The sequence below is a fragment of the Callithrix jacchus genome, chromosome 6 (assembly GCF_049354715.1).
Source record: "Callithrix jacchus isolate 240 chromosome 6, calJac240_pri, whole genome shotgun sequence".
NCBI classification, from domain to species: domain Eukaryota; kingdom Metazoa; phylum Chordata; class Mammalia; order Primates; family Cebidae; genus Callithrix; species Callithrix jacchus.
In genome coordinates, this window is record NC_133507.1 from 46849734 (window position 1) to 46871767 (window position 22034).

The window sequence follows — 22034 nt, forward strand, 5'->3', positions numbered from 1 at the left end:
TCCAGAGATTTCCAGAGCAGGGCCACAATGCATCAGTCTTTTTGCTAAAGCATAGCAAGAGTGACCTTTACTCCAGTTCTCAATAAGTTCCTTATCTCTATCTAAGACCTCCTCAACCTAGACTTCACTGTCCATATCACTATCAGTATTTTGGTCACAACATTCAACAAGTCTCTATGAAGTTCCAAACTTTCCCACATCTTTCTTTCTTCTTCTGAGCCCTCCAAACTGTTGCTTCCATATTTTTATCTTTATAGCAATACCCCACTCTCAGTACCAATTTTCTGTATTAATCCATTCTCACACTGCTATAAAGAACTACCTGAGACCCGATAACTTATAAAGAAAAGAGGTTTGATTGACCCACAGTTCCACGGGCCATACATGAGGCATGGCTGGGAAGCCTCATGAAACTGACAATCATGGTGGAAGGGTGAAGAGGAAGCAAGCACATCATTACATGGTGGCAGGAGAGAAAGCAAAGAGGGAAGTGCTACACCCTTTTAAACAACTAGATCTCATCTCACTCACTGTCACAAGAACAGCAAGGGGGAAGTCTGCCCCCATGATCCAATCCTATCCCATCAGGTCCCTCCCCTAATGTTGGAGATTACAATTCAACATAAAATTTGCAGGGGGCGGGGGGGACACAGAGCCAAACTGTAACAGCAATATACTATGTGAGTCCAGCTACATAACATTTTGAAGAAGGCAAAACTATGGAGACAGTGAAAAAGATAAGTGGTTACAAGGGTTAAGGGAGAGAAAGGGATGAAGAAGTGGAGCACAGAGGGATTTTCAGGCAGAGAAACTACTCTATATGGGACTATAATAGTAGATAACATGTCATTATTCATTTTTCTAAACTCATAGAATGTACAACACCAAGAGTGAACCCTAATGTAAACTGTGGACCTCAGATGATAATATGTCTGTGTAGGTTCATCACTTGCAACAAAAATACCACTCTTGGGGGGGATGTTGACAATGGGGGAGGTTCTGCATGTGTGGAAGAAGAAAATATATGGGAAATTTTGTACCATCTTTAATTTTGCTATGAGCCTAAAACTTCTCTAATAAATAGAGTTTATATAAAATTTTAAAATATCATACAATAAAAAAATAAAAGAATCTAATTTACTTCCATAATACTGTTCAATTATAGGATTGTTACTGGTCAGATGGCTTGATACTTCAGTATGTCTTATTAAACATTCATGTTGTCTAAAGAGTTTCTCTACCAGGCATTTTGTTTTTAATTCTTAGGTCAGATGTTGCCACTTTGCATAATGATCGCTCTGTCCTTGAGAATCACCACGTGAGTGCAGCTTATCGACTTATGCAAGAAGAGGAAATGAATATCTTGATAAATTTATCCAACGATGACTGGAGGTAAGTTTCAGAGAAAACCTAGGGGAAATTTAATTTCAGGAAAGGGATAAATTACGTGATTTAAAGTTAAGAAAATAGATGAAAGTTGATGCCTTCCCTATATTACAAACTTAATTACTGTTGACTGGATAACTCTGAGAAGGATTAGTAGTTAGGGACTTTGTTCTGGAGCCAGACTCTGTTAGAGGGAGCTGAAATATTTTCAGGTCAACTCAACATCTGTATGCCTGAATAAGACTATACAACACAACAAATACTTTTTCATGCATAATTATACACTCTCTGGAATAGAGCTCTGCTTAATTTTTATCAATGTGGGTGTTACATAAATTCAAAATTTTAGCATTATATTTATTCTTTCATATATATATATTTAAAATATGTGGAGTTAAGAGTTTTTTAAAAACAAAGTTAAACATCTGGGAAAAAAATCTCAAATATACTAAAATGACCCAAGTGCAGAGGATATCTTACATATTCCTCCAAAGTATCTATTTGTTTGAAAACAATTGTATGGTATGTTGATACTTGTTATGCATGGAAAAATGACAAGATGTACCCCCATCCTTCTGTATAGCCTTTCTTCTCTTTCTCTTTATCCTTTGGTCATTATCATCTCCTTCATTTGGCAATAGGGTTGCTGGACTTTGCAAATAAAAGTAAAGAACAATCAATTAACATGAACTTTATTAATCATAGAATCTTCTTAGTATATGTCCCTAATATTCTATGGGACTCACTTATACCAAGAAAAGAAAAGGCCTATATTTATATTTAACAAAAACCTTATTAAAAGCCAGTTAATTGACTAGAAAATGTTTCCATTTGATTGGAAATATCAAAGGTTTTTGCTTTCATTCTTGTTTCTTAAATCAAGCTACAAAGAAATATCCAAAAAGAAAGTGACAATAAAAATATTGAAAAACATAAAAATAAAAATCGGAGTTTAAAATAAGCTTAAATATCCTGAGTACGTTTTCAAATTTTCAAAGTTTCCTGGTTTTTCAAGGCCAGTTCTAGAAATATGGGCTCATTTTTGCAGCTCTAGAAAATGCAATCAGGTAGCAGGAAGATGGCACTTTCTTTTGAAGATAGAGTTGAGGCCTTTCATTTTAGTTGACCCTTGAACAATACAGAGGTTAGTGGCACCTCCATTGAACTGAAAACCCATGTATACCTTTTGACACTTCAAAAACTTAACTATTAATAGCCCACTCTTGATAGGAAGGCTTACCAATAATATAAAAGGTGATAAAGACATAATTTGTATGTTATGTGTATTATATACAATATTATTGCAATAAAGTAACTAGAGAGAAGGAAATGTTTTGAAAAATCACAAGGAAGGGAAAATATATTTACAGTTTATTAAGTGGAAGTGGGTCATCAAAAAAGGCCTTTATCTTCTGTCTTACATTGAGTGGGCTGAGGAGGAGAAAGGAAGAGGAGGAGTTGGTTTTGCTTCTCAGGTGTGACAGAGGGGGAAAAAAATGTGTATTAGTGGTCCCACACAGTTCAAACCTAACTGTATTCTGCAGGAAATAGTAGCCCAAGAAGATTTACAGTCTAGAAATGTCAGGATCTAATTGTAAAATAATTTTAAAGAGACCACTGTTGGGCTATGTAGAGATTAGATGGGCAAAGGTAAGAAGAAGCAGACAAGTTCTGAGATATTTCCTAAAGCCTGACAGAGATTATTTACATGTAGGGCATTAGTTTATTTTCTTAATCAGTGATTACCATTCCCAGAGATAAATTTTATGATATTAATTTTTGTTGTTATTAAAAAAAATAAACCTTTTTTCCACAAACTGGACTTTGTTGCTATTTCAGTGTTATTTTATTTCCTATTATATTTTGTTATTTATCATTTTAAATATTTTATTCTAATAGTTTATGGCTGCAATTTTCTTTAAATTTCTGTTTGGTAATTTCAGAGTCATTTTAATTGTTTTTATAGAATCGTTTTAACAAATAGTATACATATTATTTAAATTGTAGAATATAACAGATCCAACACTTTCCAAAAATCCATAAAATATTTATTTGCTACTACAGCTTTAATAACGTTTACTAAGAATTAAAATATGGATATCTTCTTAAAGACCCATGTTTTCTGTTTGCAAATCTGTTTATTTCTTTTCTTTTTCTTTCTTTTTTTTTTTTTTTTTTTTTTTTGAGACGGAGTTTCGCTCTTGTTACCCAGGCTGGAGTGCAATGACGCGATCTCCACTCACCACAACCTCCGCCTCCTGGGTTCAGGCAATTCTCCTGCCTCAGCCTCCTGAGTAGCTGGGATTACAGGCACGTGCCGCCGTGCCCAGCCAATTTTTTGTATTTTTAGTAGAGACGGGGTTTCACCTTGTTGACCGGGATGGTCTCGATCTCTTGACCTCGTGATCCACCCACCTCGGCCTCCCAAAAATGTTTATTTCTTAAAGTACCTTTAGTAAAAATAAATGCCTTAATTTAAAAGTTTTCACAAAAAATTTATAAATTAACATTTTCTTATTTTGCCTAATTCATTAACATATTATTAGTTGATTCTTGATAACATTGATCATTTATGTGTAAACCACAATATACTTATTAGATTCTATAGACTTCCTTAAACTCTAGTCTCATTATCCTTAGTTTTTATTCAGTTGCTTTTCTAATGTGAGTCTTGTCATATTTTCAGGGAAAACAATATCATTAAGAATAATTTTACTCACTACCTTTAATAGCTTCCTTTCCCTTACTACTTGAGTAAAAGTAAAAGTAAGCAAGCTATCCAATATTACAAACAGTAAGCAGAGTATGGATTCTCATGGCTTCCATCTAAAAATTCAATAGAAATTTTGAGTGCCCATGATTTTCAGCAAGAACCCTCAATATGTAGTTTTTTAAAAAATCAAATAATCAAATAGATTACATCATCTTAAGGTAAAATATCTTTGTGCAAGATCATAATTCAAGTTTCTGTCACACTTTTGGTTCAGTTTATTCTACAGGCCACACCACACAATGAAAATGAAATATGTTTTCTAGTACAAGTGATTTTTAAAAATTTATCTGTACAGAGCAAACAAGGAATTGTGGAACATGCAAGCATTTGCTGGGGTGCCTTATTTTCTACTAAGTGTGAGGCTTTGTGATAAGGTTATTGTATTTACAGTGTCTTGGTTAAAACTGTCAGTAATACCAATGGCTCTTTCTATGTTATGTAGGGTCAGATCCCAAAAGCTTGAACAGACAATCACTACCCACTTGGTTTCTTTGGGGTTCTTATGATAGAAGGTTAGAACAGTGGAGTGGTCTACGTGTCTGCTTTGGAAGTGGGAACTCTTGGGTTGAATCTTATCTGCGCCGTGTACTAGCTGTGTGACTAGATGACTCAGTCTCTTCTGGTGGGAAATATTGATACTCCCTCAGGGGTTGTTAGGAAGATTAAATGTCTTTATACACATAGAAAGCAACTAGTTACTAAAGTATTCTAATATCTCTGTATATTATATGAAGACATTTAATCTTACAGTTCAGTGCCTCACTGATAATTTATTGAAGGAATAGCACTGATTTCATTAATAGTAGTAGTTTTGTTAAAAAATGCAAAATAAAGAAGGATACGAGAGGGCCTTGAAAACTCAGGCCCTTCTTAGCCCTATCTCTTCTCTGAGACATCAAGCCTTTTAGTTTCATTGACCATATGGATTTAGAATAGTCTCAGGTCCCACTGGGTTAGTTTTTTTCCTCAAAGGATGCAAATAATATATAATACTGTATTTGGAATAGTTTTTCTTTAAAATGGCTAAAGTTCCCTTCAGATTAAAAATGATAATATTTAGGAATTATGAGTGCAGGAGAGGTGTGGGAGTGAGAAGGGAGAGCACCAGGTCTTAGGGAGGTGTGAACACCATTGCAATTCACACTGCTGGTAACTTCTTAGATCCATGACAGTTAAAATGTAAAATAATGTCAAATTTTGTGTAGACTTTCACATTTAAAAGTAGCGTCTTTTGTGTTCATATCCATTAAGAACAATAAAACATGGTGAGTGATATTTATGACAATGTTCCACTTAAGAACAATAAAGAGCTCAATGAACCTTTCTCTTCTTGGTGACCCTACAGGGATCTTCGGAACCTAGTGATTGAAATGGTTTTATCTACAGACATGTCAGGTCACTTCCAGCTAATTAAAAATATAAGAAACAGTTTGCAGCAGCCTGAAGGGTAGGTTTATGTTTGTTTGCTTGCTTGTTTGTTTTATCATGTTAAAATTCCATGGCTTGTCCTCAGAAAAGACTGTAATTAGTTCCCTTGTTCTGAATAATTAAGCATGTTCTTGGTTTGACAGGATTGACAGAGCCAAAATCATGTCCCTGATTCTCCATGCAGCAGACATCAGCCACCCAGCCAAATCCTGGAAGCTGCACTATCGGTGGACCATGGCCATAATGGAGGAGTTTTTCCTGCAGGTGCCTCTTTTACACACTGTGTGAATGTTTTTGGAAACAGTGACTACCCATGTTAGCCTACACCTTTCCTGAACTGAATCTAGGGCTTGTGACTTACTATTATCCACTGGCCCCCATACATTCTTGGGGGTTTCAGAAAAATTTATTAATCTTTCAGAAAAATGTATTAAGTAGTCCTATGTAGTGTGATACATGTTTTAAAGAGAGTCAAGTTTTGGATCTCATATGCCACTCTCAGGAAAGAAAAACATAAATAGCTAAGAATTGTTGTCTGCTGTTAAGACATAAGTGCCACAGCAGAGACAGCAAATAGCTTTCATAATAAAAAGAGGAGAAGAGGATATGTAACAGTTTTGAATAAATCTTGCTGGCCAGAATTTTAATGGAGGCAGAGAAATATAGTTTTTAGCTGGGTGGACGCATGCTTAAGTGAAATAAGAAACAACAACAAAAAATCTGGTGTTACATCAGAAACAAACCTGGGTAAGGATTGTAACTGGTGTTCTCTGCCACAAGTACTCATCTTTTCTTTATACATGTTTCTATTTTGCAACCCCCACAATCCAAGCTGAAGTACTGCAATACAATTGTGATGCAACCCACTCAGAGTTAGCATCAAATTGCACAAATAAAGGGCTCAGTCTTCCACAAGGTTGGCTGTACTTCAGATGCCAGCTACAAATGGGGCTGTGGGACACCAGCACTTCTGACCAGCCAGTTAAAAGTTCAGTGGTTCTCACTACCCTCTTTAGGTTCAATAACTGCTAGAATGACTCACAAAACCTCAAAAGTGCTATCCTTACAATTACAATTTTATTGTAAATGATACAACCCAGGAAGAGCCAAATGAAAAGGCCCATAAGGAAAGGTCTGGGAGGGTCCTGGATGCAGAGCTTTCTTGCTATAATCTCCAGTGGAGTTAGGGAGTGCCATCCTCCTGCCTTGTCAATGTTTTCACCAACCAGGATGCTCTACTGAGCTTTGCTGTCCAGAGTATTTATCAGGGTTTCATTTCATAGGCATGGTTTATTAAACCATTGACCATGTGATTGAATGCAATGTCCAGCCTTGCTTCCTTCCCAGATAGCCCCCAGCTGGCTTAAAAGTTCCAACTTTCTAATCAAGTGGTTGGTTTCTGGTGACCTGACCCTATCCTGAAACTAGGGGATAGGCCAAGAGTTGCCTCATTAGCATAGAGTCTCCTATCACTCAGGAAACTCCACAAGTTTTTGAAGCTCTGTGCCTGTAACTGGGAATGAAGATCAGACAATTTTTTTCATTATATCACAGTCCTATTCAGATAAGTTATTTTATTTCTATATTTTCAGATTATTTTATTTGTCAGCATTGTTCTTTATGGTGAATGTTCATTCATTGATTCGATACCTGTCCTGAAGATATAAACATCAAATTTATTACTGTGTTTGGATGACTGAGGTTTCTTCTCCCATTATTGATGGCTATAATACATGGTTTCACTTTTACATTGCAATTCATATTCCTAGAGAAAGTTACTGAGTAGCATCTTCTAAATTCAAATATTTTGATACTAAAAATAGCATTGAGACATATTTTAATAATTTACTTTGTGTGAAAAAAATACACTAAATGTAAAAATTCTGAAGGCTAACTGCTTATTATGATCAATTAAAATTATAATAATATACTCAATCAATGAATAACCAGAAAATGATAACTCTAAAGAGACCTTAGAGATCTTTACTAATAGCCTTGTGATATTAGAGATGCAAAAACAGAAACATAAAAAGACAAAAAGATTTTTCAGGTTAAGAAGACATTTTTAAATATCTTAAGTTGAATGATTTTGAAAACAAAATTGTTGGATGTAACTAAAGCAGTATTTAGGGGAAATTTTATAGCTTTACATACTTATATTAGAAAAAACAAAGGTATAATAAAGGCTGTTATCTCTGTTTCACCTTAAGAAGCTAGAAGTTAAGAAAATTGAGTCCAAATAAGTTGATGAAGGGATATAATAAATATAGGAGCAGAAATCAGTGAAACAGAACAAAGGCACACCATAACAAAAATTAATAAAGATAACATTTGGCTCTCTGAAAATAGTAATGAAATTTCTTGCAGGATCAAAAAGAGGAAAAAACTATAAATGAAAGAAAATATCATTATAGAGCCTACATTCATCAAAAGGATGAGGAATATTATGCATAATTTATGCCAATAAAATTGAAAGCTTAGATGAAATTGTCAAATTTTTTGACAAATATAAATTACTGAAACAGACCCAAGAAAAAATCATGTAGTCTGAATATTCATATATCTGTTTTTAAAAGTTGAATTTGTGGTTGGGCATGATGGTTCATGCCTGTAATCCCAGCAATTTGCAGATCATGAGGTCAGGATATCAAGACCATTCTGGCCAACATGGTGAAAACCCGTCTCTACTAAAAATAGCTGGGTGTGGTGATGTGTGCCTGTAATCCCAGATACTCGGGAGGCTGAGTCACAAGAATCTCTTGAACTAAGGAGGCGGAGGTTGCAGTGAGCCCATATCATGCCACTCCACTCCAGCCTGGTGACAGGGCAAGACTTTGTCTCAAAAAAAATTATTAAAAAGTTGAATTTGTACTTTAACTCTTCTTATGAAGAAAACTCCAGGCTTAGACAGCTTTAATTATTATTTCTGATTTCACTTCTCAATATTAAATTAAATTGAGAGATGGTGAATTCTCTCAAACATTTCAGGAAGAAATAATGCCAGTTTTACACAAATTCCTTTATGACATAGAGGAAGAGGGAAATTTGACAGCATAATTCCTGACAATTCCTGACACAGACTTTTAAAGGAAAGAAAATTACACATCCACATCTGTCATAAAACTAAAGAAATTTTAATTTAAAAATTTTTTAGGAAATCAAATCCAGCAATTTAGTAAGGCAGTGCATATCATATCATAACTTTAGTCAGTTTAATATTTAAAAGTTAATTAATTCACCATATTAAAGGAAATAAAAGAAAAATATATTATCAACCCTATAGATGTGCAAAATGCATTTGACAAAATTCAACTGACATTAATTATGTAAACTCTGAGTAAAGCAGAAGTAGGAGACCTTCCTCAACCTGATAAAAAGTATAGTTAATGTGATACTTCAGGATGAAATATTGAACATTTTTATGTTCTAAGATGATTATAGCTACTCTCATCACTTCTACACAATCTTGCATTCTTCTATAGAAGTGGTGAGAGTTGAAGTTCTAGCCAGTACAGGAAGGTGATAAAAAACGAAGTATAGATTGAATAAAAATAAATAAAACTGTTATTTGCAGAAACATGAGCATCTACTTAGAAAACCTCAAACAATCTACAAAAGGCTACTAGAATTAATAAATGAGTTTATTAGTTGTAGGATCAATTCTATTTCTGTATGCAAGCTGCAAACAATTTGAAAATGAAATTTGAAAACAGTATGCTTTATAATAGATAAAATCATAAAATATTTGGGGATACATTTAATTAGATGTATACGAAACCTCCACACTGCAAACCACAAAATATTGTTGCAAGCACTTTTAAGACCTATGTAAATAGAGAGATATATTATGTTAATGACAGAAAGTGCCAATATTTCTAAGATGTGGATTCTTCCAAAATTGATTAATAAATTTAACATAATCTTTATCAAAAATAGCAACAGGCTTATTTGTAGAAGTTGAAAGGCTGATTCTAAAATCTGTGTAGAAATTTAGGAGTCTAAGGCAGCCAAAACAATTTTGAAAAAGACTAAAGAAGTTGGGGGATTTACACATCCTAATTACATGAGTTAGTAGGAAGCTACAGCGATCAAAGCACTGTGTCATCAGCATAGAGCATAGGGATAGGCAAATAGATCATTAAAATAGAGGAGTGATTTCAGAAACAGATTCAGATATATAAAGTTATTTGATCTTCTACAAAGGCACCAAAACAACTATGGAAAAAGGAAAGTCTTTCCATGAAAGGAAATGGAACAACAATTATTAAATATATGGGAAGAAAAGGAAACTGGTTCCCTACCTACACCTTACACAAAACCTAATTCAAAATTAAAGGGCTTAACACAAAACCTAAAACTATAAAGCTCTTAGAGGAAAACACAAGAGAATACCTCTCTAATCTTGGGGGTAGGTAAATATTTCTTAGAGAAGACACATAAAGCATTACCCATAAAAAAAATGAAGGGGACAAAAGCAAAATGTAAAACTTCTATTCTTCCAACGGCACTATTAAGAAAATGAAAACCATACACTGAGAGAAAATATTTTTACTACAAATATCTGTCCAAGGATTTGTATCCAATTGCATATAGAACTCTCAGAAATCAATAGTAAAAAGAAAATTAGGGCCAATATATGAAGTTCAAAACTGGCAAAATTAATATATGGTGATAGAAATCAGAATGGTCGGTGACCATATGGGTTAGGGTTCCTTGGACGAGGTTAAGGCAACTTTCTGGGGTTGATGGAAATGCTCTATATATTAATCAAGTATTATACAAGTATGTTCTTGTTTATACACTGGTTTTGCACATAAATTTCCCTTTAATCTTTTTTAAAAAGAGTATATCATAATGAAGGCGGCTCATCTCTGAGCTAAATAAGACCCTAAAAAAATTACTGTGGAAAAAAACTAAACTAAAATCTCAGAGACCCCTGAAAATTACCATTAGTTCTCCAAATAATATCGTGATTTATATTATCCTTTTGTTTTACTGATTTCAAAACAGACAAAGACTACCTAACAGGATCACGAGATCAATGAATTCAAAGAAATTGAGTGAGATGTTTTGTAAGTTCAATGATTTCTGGATTTTTAAAAGAAAATGACTTTCAAATCCACTTCAGAAACATATGCAGCAAAACAGAAAAATGTAGAGTTAAAAGTCAAAATAAGTAAGTTTGTACTGCCAACCAACATGTCTTTCAAGCAAAACAAGTTTTTCTTTATGAAAGTTACACTGAAATATGATATTGATTCTAACAGGTAAAAAGTTTTCTTGCTCTGAACTAACTAAATAAATCCCATAGTACCCTTATTTATTGTTGATCATACCACATAAGGTACACCTTTGGAGGTAAATAAGCAATGAATCTGAAACTCCTTGGTGTATGCATTGCTCTGATTTGACATAAAGATCTGGAACTGTGTCTGTATATCTATGCAGATGTCCTAGAAATGAGCAGGACTGCAATGGTTCTTGTATGTTTTATTTTTGCTCATCCTCACATAGCCATCTGTAAAACTATCACTTTGTCAGACCCATAGTACTGATACCTTTCTGCTATGCATTTAGCCAAGGTGACAGGGATTTTCATCTCAGACAGTGGAAACAACACTCTTACAAAGCAATTTGCAAATATATGTCTTCATTCCTTTAGAAAATATTAAGCATCTAAATACTGTGTCTAAATCCACTGTCTGTGCTAGAGATTTTGAGGTAAATCAAAGGAGGTCTGTCGAGAACTCATCATGGTCCTCAGCTACCATTTAAATGTAAACACTTTGTGTTTCTTGTTAAAGACTGTATTTTATGTATATTGGTCAAACATAAGAAGCCTAATAATGTGAAGGAGAGAGATAACTGGACTTGACTTCAGAAAACTCAAGGGTAAGCCCTAGCTTTCATTCTTCCAGGAGTGGGAGAGATGAGTCTTCCCCCTCCTGTCTGTACATATGCCCTCTTACCTATTCCCATCCTGCCTCCTTCCCAGGATGATTGTGAAGGACAAAGTGACAGAATAAATATAAGAAGGCTCAAGTGTGAGGAATTGGTGGTATTTATTATCCTGCTAGTCTATTTTAAGCTTTATATTTTTTCCAAGGCAAAGTATCAGTATACTATACCATTGCTTATGAAATATTTTGTTGTTTGGTAGTTACTTAAAGCTGAACTTCTAAAGATCTGGGAACAATTTAAAAGCACGTGTCCAAAGCAATCATCAAGTTTTAAAAGTAGCCAATTAAGAGAAGTATTTTCCTTTTTGCTCTGCAGAATGTAATGCTAGATTTGAAATTCCTTCTATTGGTTTTGAACAAAATTAGAGCCTGAATAGAAATTTGAAAAATCAGAAAACTACCAAAGGAAAGAGTTGATTTTTAGAATTTTTCAAGAGCAGCAGGTTCGTGTGTGTGTGTGTGTGTGTGTGTGTGTTTGTTTGTGAATATTTCCGATAAATGCAGAGGAATTTTGTGATGTGTTAACTTCTAAATCAATTTCTTATTAGTTTGTCTACCAAACTCATTGTATCTAATAAATGGGCTCAGACACCAAGAATTTTTAAAATGCCATATATTTCTGGGAGATAAGCTATTTGTATTATTCTTAAAAATTCCATAAATATTATCCCATTCTTTAGTGCTACTTTAGTTTTACCCTCTAAAGCCATGGGAAACTAGCCAGAGATCAGAATTGATTCAAGAATTTGCAGTCTTGAGAAATGCTGATTTCTGACTCTTGAGTAAGCAGCTGATGGTAAAAGCCAGTGGAGCAGGTTCTCATTTCCAAGGCATTTTCACCACAAGCATGTGATATTTATCAATACGATTAATGTCTCCTCGAGTTTTCACACACATCAACACAGTTGCCTCTACTGACAGGTTAGATTTGGAGGATGCTACATTCATTTTAACAATGACTGATAGGAGAGAGAGATCAGAGGTGGAGATATCAGCCAAAAAAAAAATCATTAGTAAGAGAAGACAGGTTTTTGCATTTTATTCTCCTCTTGAACACACGTCAGATTGATAAGATAAAAAGTCAATGCATTTATATTTTTTACAAAAATACTCGCTTCCATCAAAACGTGTCTGTATTTTAAACTAAATAACAATAAGTAAGTGAATTTTCCCCTTCTTCAACTAGTTGTTTTGTGACACATAAAAAACATCGAGGGCCGGGCGCGGTGGCTCAAGCCTGTAATCCCAGCACTTTGGGAGGCCGAGGCGGGTGGATCACGAGGTCAACAGATCGAGACCATCCTGGTCAACATGGTGAAACCCCGTCTCTACTAAAAATACAAAAAATTAGCTGGGCATGGTGGCGCGTGCCTGTAATCCCAGCTACTCGGGAGGCTGAGGCGGGAGAATTGCTTGAACCCAGGAGGCGGAGGTTGCGGTGAGCCAAGATTGCACCATTGCACTGCAGCCTGGGTAACAAGAGCGAAACTCCGTCTCAAAAAAAAAGAAAAAAAGAAAAACATCTATATGTGAACAAAAGCTGTGTTGATTAATAATTATTACCTTGTTAGCCAAGAAGAAAAAAATAATTGGAAATGCGAGTTATCTGGAAGGAAAGGTCAAAATGGTTATTTTACCTTGAATTGTATACAGTCAGCCCTCTCTATTTTTAAACATTGCTAGAAGTGAACTGTGTTATTTCAAAATAAATTTTATTTTTCATAGTTATACAAATGTATTTAGTTAGTCCATTCTCAGCCAAGGATCTGGCGTTCTACAAAATCATAAACATAACCCCTAAAATCACATAAATGAAAAGAACTGTAGCTATGAGCCAAATAATTTTAAATGTAAAAATTAAAGCTTCTGGTTTCAAGAGCTATAAAAATACTATAAACACTGATTACCCCAGGGTTTCTAATATTCCATAAAATATTTATAACACTCACAGAAATACAGTTATATCTGACCACATATTTTACTGAAAGTGAATGTGTTAGTTGCTATAATTATTAAACACTTAAATGTTTTTCGTGGTGTTCTTCGAATTCAGAAGGGCCCATTTATAGAAGTAAAGAAGGGTAATTAGATGGCCTAAATTCCATAAGTTTTCCAAATAAGGCTAAGTTAGTGCATCCTCCTCTCCTTTCGAAATTAAATTCTTCTAAAGAACTAATAGGCTCTCAAATTCTACCCTCAGCCTTAGAGTGTCTCCTAAACCTGTGGTCAGGGGCTGCCTGCATATTTATTATTGTCATCGCTTCTTTCTCTAAAACTGAAGTTTCAATGAAAGGGTTTTCTCAAGATTTCTGTACTTTACCCTGTCTTATCTTCTTCATTAAAAAAAAAACAACAACAAATTCTTTTGGCTTCAGAGAAAGTAAAACACAACAATGACAACAAAAGTGTGCTGTTACATCATTGGATTTCGCACCTTATTAATGGCTGTCAGAGCACTTTACACTGGTAGGAAAGCATTGAAAAACCGTTGCGAGTTCTCTATTATAGCCTCTTAGAGAAAAAATTTCAAGGATCTCCAGTGAATTGTAAAGACAGGTATAAGCTGTGGAGCCTAAGAACCTCAAGGTGCCTGGAAGGGACCACTTTTTCTACTTTCTCCTGATTTTTTTTTTTTTTTTGAGACTGAGTCTCCCTCTTGTTGCCCAGGCTGGGGTGCAGTGGTGCGGTCTCAGCTCACTGCAACCTCGGCCTCCCGGGTTCAAGCAATTCTCCTGCCCCAGCCTTCTGAGTAGCTGGGATTACAGGCACCGGTCACTATGCCTGCCTAATTTTTGTATTTTTAGTACAGAGAGGGTTTCACCATGTTGGTCAGTCTGGTCTCGAACTCCTGACCTCAGGTGACCTGCCCACCTTAACCTCCCAAAGTGCTGGGATTACAGGCATGAGCCACTGTGCCTGGCCTCCTCCTGATTTTTATAAGTGTATTTTAGGCCTCCTGAAGGCAGCACCCTCAAATGACAGCAAAACCTCCAAGAGAAGTATAAACTCTTCTTACACAATGCTTATTGTGATGACTCCTGGTTTTACCTGGATGGAAAGTAAATATTCCGTGTCCTGGGATAGAATGAGGAAATTATAAAGGTGGCCAAATTTATACTCAGCTAGCCTAACATTCTCTTTATATGAGTTCTAGTTTCTTCACAGTTTACCTACAGGGCTCCCTACTAATCTTGCACTCATGGCCTTTATTCACCCTAAAGAGTAAATAACACTTTGAAATATTTATAAATAAATTAAATGATTAATGTACTTTAGCCTTCAATGTGCTTTGACAGTGAAAATTTAATATTCTAACTTAATTGTGGGGTACAGGAAGCAGATAGAAAATAAAATCTTTTGCTTCATCTGTAGGAAGGTCAGTCCTGCATATATCTGTCAAATGCCTAAGCCCTATATGAAAAATGTTGCCATTCAACATTTTATAAAATTTATCTCAAGAAAGTGGCTGGGTAGCTCATTGCTTTAATCCCGGCACTCTGGGAGGCCGAGGTGGGTGGAGTACCTGAAGTCAGGAGTTTGAGACCAGCCTAGCCAACATGGTGAAAACCTGTCTCTACTAAAAATACAAAAAATTATCTGGGTATGGTGGCGGTTGCCTGTAATCTCAGCTACTCAGGAAGCTGAGGCAAGAGAATTGCTTGAACGTGGGAGGCGGAGGTTGCAGTGAGCAGAGATGGCACCATTGTACTCCAGCCTGGGCAACAAGCGGGAAAGTCCATCTCAGAGAAAAAAAAAAGAAAATAAATCACCATAATGCCTTTTTCAGGCCAAAGTTAAGAACTTCTACCAGAGCATAAAAATACATCTACTAAATTTGTGTCCTTATGATACTAGATAGCAGCATCTTGACCCCCCCCACTCCAAAAAAAGTTAAATGTAGCTTAGCTGCATTTAATAGATATAATCATAGAATATTTAGGGTGATACAAAAGTAATTGTGGTTTTTGCAGTTATAATTGCCAATATACAACTGACTGTATCTTCTGATTCTAAGACCACTGACAATTAAATCACAAGTAACTTTGCACCAACCTAAGAAATATACAAAAAAATAGAACTCAGTTGTATCTGCATATATTAAATAAGCATCTCTAATATCAGGTTCCCAAAAGCCTATCAGTAGCTTTATTTCTATTTTATTTTATTTTATCAATATTACTTATATTTTAACATAGACTATTGATATTATTCTTGCACCTTATCCTCAACATATTGAAAACCAAATTCATAATAATATTCAAACTGCAATGCCCCCCACTCAAGATCATCTGGTTTCCATTAGTGGCACCAATATACCCCTCCTTTCCATTCACACTGGAAGCCAAGGAGTCATCCTCAACTCACCCCAAGTCATCTATCATATTGAAGATAAACCAATCTTTCAAACGTGGAATTCTTTTCTTGTCAATTCCTTGCTAGAAAAAAGAGGGAGAAAAAGCATGATGCCTCCCTATTACATGCTAAATTAAGCACTACTTTAATTTCCTGTGTTTTAAAACTATTCGATATATTCATTAGACATCATAAATACCTTTAATTTGAACATATTGCATTCATATTATCGCTACTATAAATTATGTTTTTTTTTTTTTTTTTTTTTTTTGAGAGGGAGTCTCACTCTGTTAACCAGGCTGGCGTGCAATGGCGCTATCTCAGCTCACTGCAACCTCTGCCTCCCGGGTTCAAGCAATCTTCCTGCCTCAGCCTCCTGAGTAACTATAGGCGCATGCCACCACACCTGGCTAATTTTTGTATTTTTAGTAGAGATGGGGTTTCACCATGTTGGCCAGGATGGTCTCGATCTCATGACCTTCTGATCCACCCGCCTCAGGCTCCCAAAGTGCAGGGATTCCAGGGCACGAGCCACTGCACCCAGCCTAAAATATGCTTCTTATTAGCTAAACTTAATGACTACTAAATGACAGGCACTGTCCTTATGCTTCATATGAATTATCTTAGATAATCTCAGAATAGATGCTATAATATCTATTATATTTTATTCCTAAAATGTGTAAATCAAGATCACAAAATTAGGTAATAGATAAGGAGAATTCATTTCAGCAAAAGTTGTGCTATGTTTGAAGTAACAGCAATAAGCCCTCAACAGCAGCGATTCAGCTGGCTGTATCTTCTGACTCTAAGACTAATGGGATTAATAATTCCCTTCCATCTGTCCTTTAAGCTGGGTATAAATAAGAATTTCAAATGGAATTAGTGTTATTATTATCCAGAGGTATTAGGGGAGTTGCTGGCAGAGGTCGCAGAAATTCTTATTCCTTATTTTCTCTGAGTTATGACAGAGTAAAATGTTCCTTTTTGTAACTAATTTTGTAACTACTTATTTAATGGTTATGTCTAGATTTTCCCCAACATATCTGATTCCAGACTTTCTGCCTATAACTCATAATCACAGCCATCGTTTAGGGGAACTGCACTAGAAGATATTCTCAAAAAAAAAATTGTAAAGCTACATGTAGACATGACGTTTTAAAGAGTAGGACATGAAGATGTTAATGGAAACAGAGTGAAAGGAAACTGGAGTCCTTAGACAGGTATTTTATCCTAAGTTATGGACTTACAATGCAAGACTGGTGTTCCTCGTGAAGGTATACAGCCACTAAATTAGGAGAAAATAGAACCTAAAACATTCTTTCAAATGGCCAGGCAATTGCAATGAACAAGAATAAGGAAGTATCCTCTCCTATTCCTCTCATAAGCACATGCCCTTTAATGCAAAGGAAAAAACCAAAGTTTAATAAACCTTGTGATATTAAAGGTTTGACCAGAACAGCACCCTGTGTTTTAGAAGATGAAAATTTAGTTACTTCTCATGATGTAAAACCCAAATATAAATGGAATTCTTTAACATATGTGCTCAATTAATCTATTTTAGATGGGATCAAATAATTAAAAAGTTATAGACATTTTAATTTTCTCTGATAATACATTAGAATAAATTTATGCACACTGAATTAAGAATGTTGAAGATAGTCCTCATTTTATATTGAAGATTTCATAAAACTTGGTTAATGAATAGAAAGATGTTTCAAAATGCTCATATACTTTTAATTTTGAAAAACAGTTCTGTCACAAAATTTTGATATTAAAGGTCTATTGGTATACTTGGCACAAATAAATTAACTTGGATTGTTAATTAAATGTTAGATAACATACTAAGATGGCTAGGTATTTTACGGTGATTTTGGAAAATTCCAAAAAGAAAACGTTTGCCTTTTTACAGTTGAAGAGATTGTAATGCAAAGCAAAGTCTCCAGGTGCTGAAAACATTCATCATTTTCTCCCTGCAAAATGTCCCCAAAAGGAGATCATCCAAGAAAAATTATATAAACGTGGACAATAGTTTTTGGTTTTACAAAAAAGTAGTGCTAATTAAGAAAGGAAAGATATGGGTTTTCTAGGCTTTGTATCTTAGGTTGCTCTTTATTTTAGCTTCTCCAATCCAAGACTATACTAACGTGCTTTTCTTTCTCCAGGGAGATAAAGAAGCTGAGTTAGGGCTTCCATTTTCCCCACTTTGTGATCGGAAGTCAACTATGGTGGCCCAGTCACAAATAGGTAATACTGATGACTTGTGGTGGTGGAGTATGTGTGTGCTTGTCAGTTTTCAAATGTATAAACCATATTGTTCAAAGGGTAACTTCCATGAAATCTTCACTCCATATTCATGATAAATTCGATTTTTAAATTGATCTATATGGTGCTAAATAAGAATTATTGAAGCATTTTCACAAGATGAATTCGATAAAGCAACATTAGTAAATATAATGGTTATTATGTACCTTTTACAAAATATAAAATTTTCTTCTTCTGCAGGAGACTATTTTATGCTGGTATTTTTGCTGATTATTGTTTTCTGTAATCTAATTTTTTAGCTATAGGTCAATTCAATGAAAATGTTAGTGTACTTGTTCTATCACTAAATTTCCATGGTATGCTTAATGTAGTAGAGCACATTTGATTTGGAAAAAATATTCTCTCATGATGTGAGATTAACCAACAACAGGAAATATGCTCCCAACCACATTTATTCCTATCATCAGTATTTGTGTTGGGGACTTCAAGCCCAGTCCATTATTAAAACGTATTATTGCTGTGCTACATGGCTCAAAAACTTGACATAGTTATTCCTTAAGCCGGCATTTTTGTTAGTGAATTATATGATCAATAAACATAAGGATCACTCCTTACCTCTGTAGTTATGCTCCAGCACCACCCATCACAAAGCTTTGGGGCAGTCAGCTGTCTGAAAGCTGGGTGCTCTGACTTTTTCCCTTCCCATCCAAGTTTCAAAAGCTGTTTTTCCAGAGACCATAACACAGGTGCCTATCCTTGTTGAGTGAATGTGAATGTGGCAGGCTAAGGACCTGATGTGGCAAGCTGAGGAGAATGGAAGTTTCTGAGGTTTGCTGCTGTAATATAAATTGCTGCCATGTTAGTAGAGGTGATGCCTCAGTTGACAGTCTATATATCTCAGGCATTTAAGAACCAGACAGAACTAGAAGTAGTACACTGGGTGGTCAGTTAACATTTATTTAACATGAAGGCATCAATTAAAACTATTGAAGTTTTATTAAATTAAAAATGTGCCTTATTATATACTATAAGTAATCCAGTTCCTTGAAATGTGAATTACTTCTATCCAAGCATCTGATGGACAATCTTGAAACGTGCATACTTTCCAGGACATTATCACTTAAAAAGCCTCCCTCCAGCTATTCTCCTAGATTGAGGTGGTAGTTTATTGCTCTCAGATGTGTTTCTAACAACAAACTCTTGACTTGAGGCACCCACACCAGTCCTGGGATCTGGGATGTTGCTGTGTACACAGACCTTAGAATAGGTGTTGTCTCCTCCTCTGCCTAAACACGGGATGGAAAATTCTCCCAGAGGGCAATGCCCTTTTCTCTGTGTGTCATTTTCTATCTTGATGAGTGCTTTAAATGTAAAAGTCTTCATTCAATCCTGACATCTCAAAGTGGTGGGATTAATGCTGTCTCCCAGAGATGTTACTTTTCTCTTCACTGATTTGACAGAACACACCCACATGCTGTGAACTAACACTTTACATTCAGAGAATAATAAACAGAAATTTGAAATATTAACACAACGGCAGAAAGCTCTAATATAGTAAGCAACAAAAAGTAATTGTCTTCCTGTTACCTGAGAAAAATCTTCAATTATTTAATTTCTTTCGAGCTTAGATATGATTTCTTGTTGGTAAATAATAAAAGTCAAAATGCACATAATGTGCTTTCAAAAAGGAGGATGACCCTGTTGTTGATCGAGAAAACTATAGTCACTCTCATTAGGTCTAAATTCATTGTTAGCAATAGTATATAAGGCTGAATAGTAAATAGAAAAGCCAATGTACTTGAGTTAGCAAGCTTAAATTCTGTACCTTCCTGGGCTTCAAGGATTATTTTATAGAGCAGTTAAACTATCTCTAGATTGTTATTAGATTAAAACAGTATCAAAGGGTAAGTAGAACCAATATTTTAGTTGATACTTGCTATCCCAGGATTGTCAGAAACTCTTTATTATTTCTGATTTCAGAATTCAGGAAATTGTAACACTTAAATTTATCTCTGTCTTTTTCATTTTGGCTTTTGTAGGTTTCATTGATTTCATAGTAGAGCCAACATTTTCTCTTCTGACAGACTTAACAGAGAAAATTGTTATTCCTCTTATAGAGGAAGCCTCAAAAGCCGGAACTTCTTCCTATGTGGCAAGCAGGTATGATATTTTCTTTTTTGCATCACTTTTCATCTTTGTGGTGTTTACCTTAATCTCTGTTTCTCATGTCTAGGCAGGGAATTACAAGAATTGTTTGGTAGTATTGCCGCCTAGTGGCCTTATATTATATTGCATCTGCCTTTGAGGACTGAAGTTTAATACACAAAATACCAAATACTAAGGTGTATATTAAGAAGAATCCAGTGTGGGGAGAGAGAGAACGGAAGTGAGCAACTGCCATGTACTCAGAACTGGAACACAGCATCTGCTCTCCTGGTTTTCTAGTCGGTTTTGTAAAGTTTTTCAGGTTTTCTTCCTTCACCCCATATCCTGATGTTGGTGTTTTTTGTTTTTTTGGTTGTTACTGTTAGCTCAACCACCATTGTGGGGTTACACATTGCTGACGCACTAAGACGATCAAATACAAAAGGCTCCATGAGCGATAGGTCCTATTCCCCAGACTACTCCCTTGCGGCCGTGGACCTGAAGAGCTTCAAGAACAACCTGGTGGACATCATTCAGCAGAACAAACAGAGGTGGAAAGAGTTAGCTGCACAAGGTAGTGTTGTTTATGAAGCTTTTCTGCCATCTCTGTCTTCACTTCTCCTCTAAGAGTTTGAATTATTTTTTTAAATTTCTTCTTCTATGGCATACGTAAGCCCTTGATGGTATTTGGAATTTGGCTACTCTTTGATTATTCATGAGAAAGTTGGCTTATTTATTAGATAAAAAGAGGTTCCGCTTTGTTTGTGCCACATGGGCTGCAGACGTGTGTCAGTGGGTGGTGGCAAACTGGATACTGAAAAACGAAATAATGAAATGGTGACAAAACTCTGTGGTACAATATAGACTCCTGTGCTTTCGTACAGGTGCTTTCCAGCCTGGATTTTACTTAGCAAGTGGTTTTGTGTTGCATTAAGTGTGTTATCACTTCATGACACAGACTTCAGTGTGTTTTTTTCTGTCTTACTAGGTTGCTTTTTCGACTTAGAATTTCACCCATGAATTAGGGAAATCATTAGTAATCAACCACCACAGAAATCAAGTGGGAAGGTAGCTGATATGTTATTTCTGACATATCAGCTGCTTCAAATTAATTAATCCACTAGGAGGTTTGTGAGTCAGTATCCAAATAGTTATTATCTTTCATTCAGGAATTAGCTTTCATATGCCAGATCTGTCCTCTGCCTCTTCTCACACTCATTCCCACAGCTCTGTCTCCCTCATATATTACACTCCCTGCACAGTGGCCTCCTGGAAGTTTCTTAAAATACTCCAGGGTCTTGGCAGTAATTTCAGCCAGAAATTCTTTTTCCTTATGCTTTTTGCAGCTTTAATGTACCAAGGAATAAGCTTGTTTTTCTTAAAATAGATAATATAAGATCAAAATAAATAGAGTGTTAAATCATATTTATAGTCAGGAGGACTCAATATTGAAAAGTTTTCAATTATGCCAAAAGTCAATTGTAAATATAATGTGTTTCCAGTGAAAATTCCAATACATTTTTCATTGATTTTAACAAATTGAACCTAAAATTTATATGGTATTGCAAATAGCTAAAAATAGTCAAGAATCTCCCAAAGGAGAATAAAGTAGGAGTACTTGTCATTTAAAAATCAAAATTTACTATTATACTGTAGTAATAAAGTCAGTGTGGCTGTGATACAGAGACAATAAGATGGACCTCAGGAATATACCAGAGGGCCAGAAA

General features: G+C 35.3%; 1 protein-coding gene across 19 annotated transcripts in view; it reads left to right on the forward strand.

The window, feature by feature from the left end:
- The window catches only part of PDE1A (phosphodiesterase 1A), a 531703-nt gene that overhangs the window by 467017 nt on the left and 42652 nt on the right, over positions 1 to 22034 (forward strand). For all 19 annotated transcript variants that reach the window (XM_054257407.2, XM_078327200.1, XM_078327201.1 and 16 more), the window contains 6 exons: positions 1267 to 1392; positions 5505 to 5606; positions 5731 to 5851; positions 18063 to 18144; positions 20202 to 20322; positions 20694 to 20881. In XM_054257407.2, coding sequence (XP_054113382.1) covers positions 1267 to 1392; positions 5505 to 5606; positions 5731 to 5851; positions 18063 to 18144; positions 20202 to 20322; positions 20694 to 20881 — 740 coding nt within the window. The remainder of the gene's footprint in view (positions 1 to 1266; positions 1393 to 5504; positions 5607 to 5730; positions 5852 to 18062; positions 18145 to 20201; positions 20323 to 20693; positions 20882 to 22034) is intronic.